We start from the raw sequence: 13,690 nt of genomic DNA, 5'->3' as shown, positions 1-13,690 counted from the left end.
AAGTTACTTGTTGCTCTGGGTGCTTCTATCAACCATTGCCATTTCCCAATCTTAAATTTTGCTGGTTATTTTCCTAGAGATATCTAAATGACTGCAGTTGCCAAGACAACTGCTTCATCAACACCAGCACCTCAGCTCATCTATCTTGGGCTTCCCTTCAGTTCACCATGACTTCTAGGAAATCAGCTGCCAGAAGCAGTCATTTTGAAGTTTGGCTTTCTCTTTTTTAAGCTTTTATTAGCTTTTAAGATCTTCTGTCCTAATAAACTCAACTTACTTTAATAGGAACTTTTCTTCTTCTGTGGAAAGACTTGTTTCAATTATACCCTCAGAAGAAAGGCTTCCTTTAAAGGTCTGATACCTTAAATTCCAGGGCACTGAGGTGATGAAGGAGAAGATATGATCACAGAGGTACACATCCAAACCAAGTTTATGCATGCCTGTGCTGTCACTTCCAATAATTTACTTAAGTCCCATTCTATTTTGTTTTCTGTTACCATGAGAAGCAGAGAGTGACTCAATATTTGTTAGAATACTTATCAAACTCAACTAGGCCTTTGAAACACACACCCATATATGTATATTTATACTTAAACATCACAGAACTTCCACCGAGAAGCTAATAAGGGAGTTACAGGCACATTTTAACGAGGCGAGGCCTACACAGTCACTGCCAGCCTCCGGTCCCCAGGTAACCGCGGAAGCCATTGGCCAGGCCAGCTGAGCTCGGCCAGCAGCCAAGGCCTCGGAAGACACCGTTCACTTCCTAAAAGCTCCACAAAAGTAAAAGTAGGGAAATAAGACCCTGCAGTGCTCCACTTCCCCCAATTCACCTGTGTTAGACACTGGAAAGAAAATATCACTGGGTCAGTTGCAGTATCTTGTATCAGAACGCACATCTTGTAACAGCAAGAGGAGCAGCACCAGCAGGTTAAGTTCTCCTGCCAACAAACCCACCAGCATTTCGGTACCAGCACCGCTTAGAGTAATACTACGCAGCCTCTTGGCTTTACAAGGCCATCGTTGCTGCAACTCACACAGATTTACAGCTGCAACTGAACGAGCCTCGCACCATCGAGCCTGGACAGCGGTGGCTGTTTAGCCATGGCAACGTGGGATTAGGCATGGGCTGCAAAACCAACTCATAAGCTGGGTCACTTCACAACTGGTATTAAATATCAAGCTGTCGCTACCAGACCACTGCGGGTGCTTGAGACAAGTTGAATATGCCATTGCTGCAATGCAGACGTACTTAAATGCTATAAAATGATCTCAACGGTTTGATACTGCAAACCTTGGTTATTTGCCATGGTTGAAACAGTGTTAATGGAGAAAGCACCAAGCTTAATATAAAATTAACAAAATTAGAACAGGAAAAGACTTTATACTCTGCCTGAACCTTAAACTCTACACTCCAATCACATTAAGCTATGGTCAAACATTATTTTGGTGAATACGTATAATGAAACTGCACTTATCAATACATTCAAAATTAAAGTGAAGAAGCCTTTAGCAGTTAGAAACACCAGCTTTCTTTATAAAAGGAAAGGTACCTGCAGGTCAGTTGTGCTGTAGTTTTCTATTTAAAGTGCTTACTAAGTGTAGAATTTGGCCTTCTGCCCATGTGTTTTAAGCTCAGTGTTGTGGCATAGCCTGGGTAATTGCACTTTGGGTGACAAGCATAACAGAACTCGGAGGCATGTCAATAATACATTTTAAACTTTGTCTTAACTTACTAGAACCAGATCTTGCTCTGCAAACACACCAGGTCCACAAAGCAAAGCACCAGGCTGCTCCCCTGGCCGTGCTACAGAGCCACGAGCTGTTTCACACTTCCACACTTGACACAAATCCTGCGTGCCAGTTTCACTGTGCTGAGAGGCTTTATTTTGAACCTAATCTTCAAAGCACAGGAGAGAAGACCTGGGGTGGTTGTAGTAGAAGAGCACAGGAGCTGGAACAATTAAGACAGTACAAAACAGAAATCCCAGAGGTGGGAAATGAGAAAGCTGGGTAGCTCCGAAATCAGTGCAGATCCCTCTGACATTTGAGGCGATGAGGCAGCCAAGGCATAGCTCTGCCTCCTCCAACACTCAGAAGTTTACCCAGATTATCTCCCAATACACTGTTTCTGAGAATTATTTGTGAAGTCCGCATAGCATAAGTCTCCCCCAGCAAGCCTACATGCCCAGGCCTTGACGGCTTTCTCTTCAACACCAGGAATGTCCCCCTCCTCCCCCAGGTTAAGTTACACAACCCCAGCTTTATTTTTGCTCTTAGAGAATTGCTACAGCTGCCTCATGGACAAAGTCTGTGCAGAGGAGTGTGACTTGTCAGTACATCAGGATCTGTGCTGGGGCGCTTCAGAAAACTGCTCAGTTTTTTTTTTAATTCTTTTTTTAAACCAGGAAGAAGTAGAAGTTCTTATTCCAAAAATCCCTTTGCTTTTGTGCTTAAGCAGCCTGAAAGCTATTTACTTGACAATTTCTTCAGCTATTCCAAATTTAAATACTGTACTTGTAAACATACAAGTTGAATTTGTTTTGGAAGAAAGCTTTCCCATGTGCTATATATAAAAAGCAAAATGCTTTCTACCTACAGATTTAGTCAACTATGCTATTATAAGATATAACCATTTTATATAAAAATGCTAATTTATCCAGGATCATGCATACAAACCCATTATAGACAAGAGACGTGGTCCATATCCTATTCACTAAATTATACTGCCTCTTACTGTTGTCAAGGAACACTTTGGCCCTACCTTACAAAGCTATACAGAACCCCCACACTTCTACATAACTCTTTCAATCCTAGCCCCACATCCTTCAGAAGAGCACTTCTTACAGCCCTCTACAGATCTAAACTAACGCATTGTATCGACTCTTTCATCCTGTTTGTGCAGTAGCCACAGACTGTTCTCGACAAGTGCCATGCTTCACCCACACAAAAGGCCTAACAGAGGATGAATTCTGGACTGTGCGTCTCTTTCACCCTGTCTGACAACAGGTTGTTGCCATTCACATTCAGAGTTAACTGTGACACAGCAGCATTTAAAAGCTGTACTAAAAAAAAGCTCCACAAAACAGGTACTGAAGAGGGCCTGCTGGCTGCTACCTAGCAGAAGACAAAGCTTGGATGGCCGTAAGAGCATCTAGTAAGACACAAAGCCTTCCCAAAAGGAAGCAGCTCATCTCCCACCACCTTTTTATTTCAGGTTGGCATCTAGTCATTAATATACCAAATTATGATCTAACCGTGGATTAACAGTAGGCTGTAGGCTCTGCCTAAGTTTTCTCATCCTTGGTTTTACTGCATTACCACAGTTGCACAAGTACGGCATTGCAACCAAATAGTTTAACATAACTGAAGTCCTTTCCAATCACAGGGATTCTTCTTCCCAGTGCCATATTTATGCTATTCTGCCATAAAATACATTCTTATACATATTTTATATGTATATATAAATTATATATATTATATATATATTTGTTTACACATATATATGGATATATATATACACACATATATGTGCATATTTATATGGAGAGGTAAGTTAAAATTACAAAAAGAGACAAAAATGCTATCTGCTCTGAGTTTGATCCAAGAAAACCTATTGTTCTTTCTAGAGTACAGAAGTCATTGATTTATATTCAAGTAAAGGAGAGAAAGGAAGGAAAATCCTAAAACTTATCAATACTCACACCTATAAAATAATTAATGCTGAACGATACAGCTAGGAGATCACAAATAAACCTGTGCATGCAGGAGTTTGAGATACAATTAATGCAGATTCCAACACCTGAAGAGTTTTGTTCTGTCCACTAACCTCCACTCAGAACTCTGCTAGATTTGCTAAAGTATCACATACATTCCCCCTAACATCACCAGCAAGCTTGCTTTTGTTTTAATAGCGGAAGTTAGCCACCTTTGAAGTCTTGATTAGAGTAGGCAGGTCAAAAATACTTCACTGCTCTCTTGGAAATAGGTGAAAGTCATCCACATTCTTAAAGCTGATAGCTGCAGAAGGAAAGATGAAACAGAACAAGGCTAGGACACCAGGAGCTCTAATCAGGTCACACGTGGTGGCCTTCTGTCAGTTAGCTCTCAGTCACGCCCCAAAGTTCAGCCAGCCCCGTACAGGGAATGAGATGAAGGAGGAGGGAGACACTTGAGATGGGCCTGGATCCCCAAATACCCCAAGACAGATTAAAAAAAAAAAAAGCCTGACAGCATCACAGTAGTCTGTTGTAGCCAAGCACACTTAGATGCCTCTGCCATTGAGCAGATCTGACATTAACACAGCTGACCTCACAGTACACAGCATTTCCTACCTGGACAGCAAGGAAGATTTCAAGCATATGCCAAAAATTGTTGAGGAAATCCTTACGTGCTATTTTATTGTATCCCTGTCAGGCCTGAGAACAGGCAGTGCCATGCTTTGGGATGGTTACAAACAGCCCTTAGCCCAACCTGGCCTGCCTCACCACTCAACAACATGCCTGCACCAGCCAGCTTAGCTGCAGCCTCCAAGGATGTTCCTATTAAGCAGCACAGCTTTGTTAACTGCCAACACACTACTTATTTGTCCCTTGAAGGCCAAATATGGTCCCCAGTTGAAAAGCCCCAGCAGAAGCATATTGCTCACAACACAGAAATGAACGGAACATCTACACACTTAGTAGGCACCAGATAATCTTACAACTTGGATGAAAGTTCAGTTTGTCCAAGATGAACATTATGCGGGCTGCTTCAAATCAGTGAAATCCAAATACTACCTCTAAGAGTGCTAGAAGCCAGACTTACTCCATAACATCCAGAAGAAAGCAGCCAAAGCCAGCAACCTATTGATCTCATCCCTCATCAACAGCAGCCAATACAACTACAACCTCTTTCCAGCTGGAGAACAGCCATAGATATACAGGTCCAAGATGCAAACTGCGCTGTTATTGACACTTGAAATGGAGCTCCAGAGTGACTTTCTACAATGACCCTGACTAGGCTAGTGTTTAGCTTCTGATGAGCTTACCCATAATCCTCTGAAGACCAAAACAAACTTTATTAATGAATTTTCAAAAATAATCCAGCCCGTTTCACAGATGTTCGGTCTTGGTGAAGCCTATCTTACCTATCCAGCTTCCCCTAGTAGTGCCACTATCACCATATTTCGGTCCAAATGCAGCCAAGCTCGTTCCACAGAAATGGAAGACTGCTCCCAGCAGGAAAGGAAAAAATCAGTTACATTTCACAGAAAGCATATTAGTCAAATTTTGAAGCACATAAGCCTTCAGGTTTCTGGCAGTCATTGAAAAATGGAAATCATTCCATATGTTGGTCTCAAAGCTTTCATTTTTATATGCTTCATACAGCAATATGAAATGCTTAATTTCATTTAGAAGTTCACTAGTCTTTCATAAGGGAAGTGACAACAGGTCCCCTATAGAGGGCTGTTTAAACATGACTGTGGTTGACTCAAGAAACAGCTACTTGATGCTTACAGAATTATACAGGAGAAGAAATGTTACTGTCATTCACAGAATTTTAACACTGAAGCTTTCAGGAAGAGTTGAGCCTCAATGCCTTTTTTGCTTAGCATTTTGAATATCTCATGGCCACAATCTGCTTTACTGCCAGAAAGCCATAAAAATTGGGTTAGGCAGATCCAGCAAAAGTGGCAGTATCATGACGAACAGACAAGATTCTATAACTTATCCAAGAAGCACCATGCACCTTCATCTGAACCATTTGGGCATTTCATTACTACATGAATGAAAAATCAGCAGGGATCCAGATAATAGCTACAAGACATCTCAAAGGTCCAGAAGAGATGTTAACCTCTCAAGTTATCCTGCTTAATGCACTACCTAAAGGCATTCAGCTACTAAGTGGGTGGACGGTTACTATTCTGCAAGAGAAATAATCAGGAGCAACATGATGAAATCCAGTTTCCTCCAATACACTCTGAGAAGCTTTTATTTTAATAAAAGGGGAGTGCTTTTAGATATAGTTATTCTAGCCCCAAGATAAAGCAAGCACTCACACACCAGTGTAGTTTACATCTATGAATTAGAAGTGTAGGCCAGCGAACTTGACAGAAGAACAAATGCACCTACTCTGAACATGCTGCAAGCTGCGGCTATGCCACTGCATGGCTCTGTTTTGACAAGGCCAGTGTGCTGCAAAAGAGAATCTCGTTCCAGCCCCTGCTTGTTCTGACAGTGAAAGGTCTCCAGTTGTAGAAGAATATAAGAATAATTTAAAACCAAGAAATTTTGCATAGTGGGCATCTGCCACAAAAGAAGTGAGCTAACAGCCAGTTAAACACTGGTCTTTCCACTATTCCAATACCCTGCTGGCAAAGTTTTTCATCTTAACCTTTCCAAAAATTTTGCTACAGTTAACATGAAAATGCACCTTTTAGATTCTTGAACCAGGACATGTATCTTAGCTAGATAAGAGCCACGTGGTATCACAAAGGTGTCTCCACACCTATGATCTCAAAGTTGCAGCTCTGCAGTAAGAGCCCTTGACTTGAAGCTCTAAATGCCTTGTATGATTTTAAAAGAACAAAATAGACCAGTGGGAATACCATGCCATGCTTTCAGTACTAAGACCTTAAGGAGTAAGACAGCCTGCCTGCCAGCTCTCTTTGTTAATCACAATGATATCTGAAAGCATGATTCACTTACAATAGCCCCTGTATGAACCCCTTGTTCCCTGTGTGATATCCTCAACTAAAAAAAAAAAAAAAAAAGTAAGTTTCAGAAAGCCCTGGTTATATCACAACTCAAGCAGAGATCCCAAAGTACCCTACTCATAACCTAGTTCAGTAACTTTACCATTTTCCCCCATTTTGGCCAAATCCTAATGCATTTCAATTATTTCAGAAAGTTAGACAGGCTAATTATTGCTGCTACTGCTACTTCAGGGGCAAGCACACAAGGCCACTGTTAGCACTGTTGAACTGGCCTGGTTGGACTGGACATTCCCAGTAAGTAGCCACTGCTAAAGCTTTGTAAGATTAACAGCAATTCCTCTGACTGATACTGCTAGATACAAATGAAGTACTAGAACTGTGGAAGCAGCGAGCTAATTTTGTGAATACTCATATGTCTGTGCATGTACATCTGATCACATATAGCCCAAATTATAAATAACAAAGCCTCTAGTCCATCCACAATACCGTCCGTCTGTAACTTGGTTATATTTCCAACTGTAAGTCAGCTACATTCAAGTTCAACAGCAAACCTCTGCCAATTAGTCCACACCATTCATTATCACGAATACCTGAGGACATCCAAAAACCACACAGCCAAACTGCACGTCAAAAACACCTGAGTTAAGGTTCAAGAAACATTTTTTTCTGGCATTTCCTACCTTCTAGATAGGAAATAAACATCATGCAGTAGACTTAAAATGCTACTAAAAAGGAGATACTCAGTGTGAATCTATCCCCCTGTAAGATAGTGGGCAATGCAAGTGTGACTTAGAAACAGCAAGCTAAGAACATGCTTGAGCTTCTGAGGAGTTACAGAAGTAGTCTCACACTCAGACACCCATTGCACAGTGTCATTGCATACTGGAGAACTTAAGGATTTAATAGCTGAACAATGAACTAAGAACACACTCTTAACACTATAAAATCAAAAACTTCCACTAATCCCCAGAATATTAACCAAACCTAAAACTACCTATATGCTTTTAATTACCCTCTTGAACAGGCTGGCAAGAACTTTTCAGAGACACAGTTCTTTGAACTGCTATCCAAGAAAAAAAATCATGTTGTATTTTACCTTGTCTGAGGATCGCTCTGTGCAAACTCATGGAAATAGAGCCAAACAATGGAAAAAAATTGCAAGCCAAGAGCACTCAATCTTTCCAAGTGGAAAGCTTTCCATTTTCAGTCTCGTGGCAGAGGTGGGCTGTGCCACAGCTTTTCCTGTTGCCATACAACAGTGCCTAATTGCACGTAAGCTTGTATTTTCAGATAGCAACAGACTGGCAAATCATTATCTGCCTTCAGAGCATACACAAGAATCCCACCTGGCTGAGAGAAGCCCTAAGGGAAGAACTAGAAGCTGGCTGCCATCATTACCTTGCCTGCTGCCTCCTGAGGAGAGGCAGCTGCCCTGAAGAAAGTGGTCTGGAGGGGTCTATGCAGCCCACAGGTTTAGCCTGCCAAAAATCTACATGCAACAGCACAGCAAGAGTCAGTCAGGTATTTCTGAGGCCTTTGAGCCAAAGATCTTAACTGTGCTTAGTGTCAGTGAACCAGCATCAGGAGCAGCATCTTCCCTCCCTGCTTGCAGATGGCTTAGCTGTTCTTCCACTTCGGGGACCGCCAGCTCCACATGGGAGCTCTCGAGACCTGCAGCAGCAGTTGCACGTTCTGTTTGTAAGCAGTTCCATGCCCCTTAGTTGCAAACCTCTGCTTATTAGCATCAATGATACCTAAAGGCAACAAAAATTGAAAATTAAGTATACCAAGAGAAATTCTCTAGGAGCTCGCAATTCAGAGGCTTGTAGAAGTCAGCTTCTGTGCAGACAGTACCACATGTTTTTTTTTCTTGGCATCAAGTAATATTTTTGTGAAGTTAGAATTATGTAACTGGTAGAACATTTAAATGCTCAAGAAATTTCTATTTGCTTAATTTCAAGCTTTCTGGGCACTGGCCTACAGGACCAAATTTTTAAACATGGTACTCGTTCTTGCTATCAGCCAAGTGGGAGAAAGTTCTGTATTGATCTCCTGCTCTGAAAAAATTATTCCCACTATTGCAAATTGCTTTGAATTCAAGCAAATCCCTTGGAAGAAGCTGAGATCCAACAATACAGAACTCAGCACATGGTTAAAGACTTACAAAAACCATGGAAAACAATGCCTCAGCCCCCAAATTACTTGAGAAAACTAAGCATAATGCTTGCTTTCCCCCCACACCAGCTTATGTGTCAAGACTTGCTCATTCAAGTAGCAAAAATACCTTCTGAAATAAATTGCCTTAAGAAAAGAACTATCAAACAGCAACTCTAACAATACAGTTAATTTTGCTTGTTTCCTTTCATGTTAGGTATACTCATTTTCATCTACCCAGCCCAAATCACCTCTGAAGGAGCTTTTAATATTGACTCTTGCTCTACATTAAACATGCCTCTCAACACAGCATACTTGGTCAAACTGTGCTTTTAGGCAGGGCTACGTGATTAACAGGAAATTTTACACACAGAATCTGTTACCTGCACATTCACTGAAGGGTTTGCTCACAGCCTAAGCAGAATACTGTTCAACTATGAAACGAGAAGACTTGCCTTTCTAAGAGACAGAAGTTGTGCTGCAGAGATACAACTGCAAAACGTACAGAGTTTTAAGTAAGCCACCAGGAAGCATGTTCCAATAGTTCTGCTAGTGTCCTGAGAGCATCGCTTTATTAAAACCCTCAGAGGTTTATCAGTCCCCAGGCTTTGAAGCTAAAGCATTAAAGTATGACATTGATTTCAAAGCAGACTGAGGGACACATTACCCAGAGACCAACTGGCAACTGATATGGCAAAAGTTTCACCATACAAAAGCCTCAGCCACTGATATCTATCACAACTAGCACCTATCATCAGACTGCAGCTTAATAACCTCTGTTGTACTGCTTAAATGCAGCAGATGCAAAAAAAAAAAAGTGACTTGGTGGCACGAACAAACTGTTTACATGCAGTTCTGCAGACTACAGCGCAATCTGCTCCTCCACTACACAGTTATTGTCTGCAAAGCCAGAGAAACATATTCCCATAATTTCAAGAGCAATTCACAACTACTACACAGCTCAAGAGCCTGATACAGAGATCTGTTCCATTACACCATGTTCTTCCCAGCTGAAGAAAGAAACAACTCCATCTATGACCCTGGAAGGAAACATTTTATTCTGAGAAGTCTTTCCTTTGTCATTCAAAAAGCCTCAAGAGCTGAGTCAGCTGTGAGGAAATCACACCTTGAATATGCAAGGTAGACCCACCTCTCTCATTTAAGCAAGTTCTGAATAAGTCAGGGACCAAAAATCAAGTTCACCTACTGCAATCAAATTCCTGTAGCCCAATACAACCGATTTAGGCCAGAACACTGGCAGAAGCTTTGGTCCAACTGACAGACAACTCCTTGGGGACAGGAACTGAGGGATGGACAATTGCTCTCATCCTGGGACCTCTTTGGAGGACTTAACATCACTATGTGCTACTGTTATCTCTCCAGCAGGGAATGAGAGGTAACTGGTACATGAGATAGCTCAACTCCTTCCTCGAGGGTAATGTGGAATTTAAGCCAAGGGTTGCCCAAAACGTTATTCCCAGTCAGACTAAATAGCCACAGAAAGTCACTAGATAAGCCAGAGAGTGATGGGGAGAAGATAGCCGTGTAGACACACGTGGACTCATGACACAGCCTCTGCTGCAGATGTGCACCTTCAGCTAACTGCATAATGGGCACGTGTGGTTCAGGACTGCTCTGTCCCACAGCAAGCTCCACATGAAGCAGTCGTTTCCAAAAGCCTGCCCTACTCCCCCAGCTGAGAGGTCCTGAGCTAAAGACCTGCAGTAGAGCTAAGCAGAATAGAGCAGCTGATGATATAAGCTTAGTAAGAATCAGTTGTTAAAGTTTTCAGAAGTCACTGGTTTTATTATGGTCCACACTAAGGTATTGATAATTTAAAAGCACTAAGGTGGGCACGTTTTCTGCTTAAATTTATCAAATGATACAGTTGCTGGATTAGCAACTGAAACTAGAGTCGGTTGAAATGTTAGACCAGCTTTGAACAGCAGCAGCTCCTCTCAAAGAGGTGCAGAGAGAGCACTTCGCTCATTTCAGTTTATTCAGCTAGTCCAACAACCCATAGAGAAAGGTCGCATTTCTCCAAGAATAAACGAGGTGCCAAAAGCTGATGTTACCAGTTCTGAAAGCTTCATGACCATGAATCAAGCATTTGTATTCCCAATCAAGCATCACTAACACTTCCTTTATTAAAGTCACTTTAAATGCAGGTTTTCCTCAAAATATTTGAACTTAAGTTTAATCAAAAGATTTTGTACTTTTCTTCCAGTCCCTGCCCTCAAACTACACCTCAAGCAAATGGAAGAAAATTCCCAAAGCCTCATTGCCATGAAATTCTACACAATTACACAATGTAACTTCTTATTTTTGCTATTATTTCAAATTCTACTTACCTAATCTTAGAAAACTAAATATATAGAACAGGATAAAGGTAAAATATTTAAATTATCAAGCCAAGAAACCTTAAAGATAAGTCAGATGCTGATCTAAAGTAGCCTTCACCTCAAATATATGAGTATGTCATGATGTTAACCCCACCAAATAAAGTTTCAGTCTTGCCAGTCTCATCTCTAAATGTTCACTAAGCCAAGGCTAACATACCCCAAGGCTTGCCTTAAAGCCTCAATTCAAAGAGAAGTCAGGAACTTCACGATCACAGCAACGGGAATCCTTCTCTCTTGGGAGAAAATTTGGGTCTAAGACTGCTTTTTGAGGAACTGAGAATTCAGGATGCTACCAAAACAAAACAACCAGGCACGGTTCCTCATAGAGAAGGTATCAGGAACTTGGTATGACAGGCTCAGGTCACACTGCCTGAAGAGAATTCTCTGCTGCAGAGGGAAGAAGGCATTGTGACCACTCTCAAATAGGAGAATAGTTCAGAGTAAAGGCCCTACAGTTCAAGGACACCAAGCAGCAAAAGAGCCATCGCAGTCACAATTCTGGGGTCAGGTAACACCGGCACTCGTGCCAAGATCTGCACTTGCTAGAGGCACATCCTCAAAACATTTCACTGTCTGCTTCAGCTTTCTTTCCAAGAACAATTACAAACGCATGGGCCAGGCGACTCCTAAACCAAGTATTTTGACCCCTTCGTGATGTCTCTGAAAATAATGATGACTAATCCACGTGCAGGAAGAGGTGGCCAGTCCATTCCAATGTAGAAATGGCCCAGTTACCAATCCAAGACTGCAGGGACTTCCTGACAAAGTAATAATGGAGGTGAGTCTAAGAATATACATATCACACCTACATGAGTAAGCCAGCCAACTCATTACAAAAGGAAAGCCTCGTGCCAAAACCTTCCCTTCCTTCCAAACAATGAGGCCGAACTGAACGTGACTCAAATCCATTATTCCCCAAGCTACAGGTTATTTTGGTTTTGTGGGACAGAGTGCTTAAACCCTGGTCCAGAGAGGCCAAGAGGCACCAAAGATGCACGTTAGCTATGCAAAGAGATCCTCTGAGCTTTTGTTTGGTTTGACAGAAGCCAAGGGGCTGGCTAGCAGGACAGAGAAGATGTTAAAGGTACTGCTAAATTGATAACTCCTGGGAGATACAACACAAAGGTGCAATGGTTTTGCCAGAGCCCAAGTAGCCAAGAAGCACAAAGAGAGATGCCCAGCACAGTGCATCTTCTGCTTCACCAAGGCTTTTGTTTCTTTAAGGAAAACGTGCCAGCCTTCTTTAAGTCCTGTTACTTTCGGGCAAGGAGGTGCCAGATTTCTTGCTTTCTGTATTTACAAGAGGGGAAATAACAACCACAAAAGTTTTTTTGGACTAACAGAAAGATTGAGAGGAATTGAAAGCGGTTATCTACCTTCACCCACAGAGTGCTGCCGCAGAGGGCCGTCCTCTGAAGTTTGGGGAGGGAAGGGAGGACAACCAGGGGGACAAAACCCCCCACAGCCCAAGGCACAGCGCTGCAGCACCGCCAAGGCCCGACAAAAAGCGCAGCCTGGCAGGCCGGCACCCCCAGCTACCACCCCCCGCGGGTGACCACGGCCGGGGAGGGGAGGGGCGAGGGCTCACCTCGCCACGGGGCCTCTGCTTTAACTAAAAATATGGGGAATGGGTAAAAATAATGGGGAAAAAAGGCAGAAAATAAAGGAAAACAAGGCCGGGAGGCCGCGGCTTCGCCCCCCAGCCTCATCCCAACCCCCCGGGGGCGAGGCCCCGGGCCCCAAGGGCTCCCAGCGGCCGCCGGGGGGCGCGGCCCGGCCCCCCCGAGGCCCGGCGGGGGGAAGGCCGGGACCTGCCGGCGGCGACAAAGAGGCCGGGCCGGGCCGGGGGGGTGTCGGTGCCGGTGGTGCCGGAGGCCCCGCGGCCGGCCGGCCGGCCGGTCGGTCGTACCTTGAAGTACCCCCCCTCGTAGAGGGTGTTGGGCGGCCCGAAGATCGCCACCTCCCAGTTGTAGAGGTCGGACTCGTCCACCAGGGTGATGCGGAAGCCCTCGACCGGCTCCTCCTGCAGCGACTTCAGCTCCAGCATCAGCGCCTTCTGCGAGCTGCTCATCTGCTGCTGGGCCATGGCGCGGCCCCCGCCGCCTCCCCGCCGCCGGCCTCTGCCTCCTCCTCCTCCTGCTGCTGCCGCTGCTCCTGCTCCTCTTGCTCTTGCTCCTGCTCCTGCCCCGCCGCCGGGCTCCGCCGGGCTCCGCCGCTGCCGCCCCGCTGCCCCCCGCCCCGCCCCGCGCTGCCGGCCCCCGCCGCCGCCGCCACTTCCTTTTGTGACGGCGCCCGCTCGACGCTGACCTCAGCGCGCCGCGACACGCCCACTGCCCCTCGTGGCCACGCCCACGCCGCTTATAGCCACGCCTACCCCTGTAGTCACGCCCGCCCCCTTGTAGCCACGCCCACCCCACGTAGCCACGCCCCCTCCCCT

At 44.1% G+C, this 13,690-nt stretch overlaps 1 protein-coding gene across 1 annotated transcript in view; it reads right to left on the bottom strand.

Annotated features, from left to right (window-relative positions):
- Positions 1-13,455, bottom strand: part of UBE2R2 (ubiquitin conjugating enzyme E2 R2) — a 52,317-nt gene extending 38,862 nt beyond the window's left edge. Inside the window, exon 1 of the mRNA XM_035310043.1 lies at positions 13,163-13,455. Within this exon, the coding sequence (XP_035165934.1) occupies positions 13,163-13,339 (177 nt within the window). The 5' untranslated portion in view covers positions 13,340-13,455. The remainder of the gene's footprint in view (positions 1-13,162) is intronic.
- Positions 13,456-13,690: the final 235 nt, after the last annotated feature.

The sequence above is a fragment of the Oxyura jamaicensis genome, chromosome Z, assembly GCF_011077185.1.
Source record: "Oxyura jamaicensis isolate SHBP4307 breed ruddy duck chromosome Z, BPBGC_Ojam_1.0, whole genome shotgun sequence".
Classification (NCBI taxonomy): Eukaryota; Metazoa; Chordata; class Aves; order Anseriformes; family Anatidae; genus Oxyura; species Oxyura jamaicensis.
Note: the sequence above shows the minus strand (reverse complement) of the source record. Positions and strands in the feature narration are given on the sequence as shown.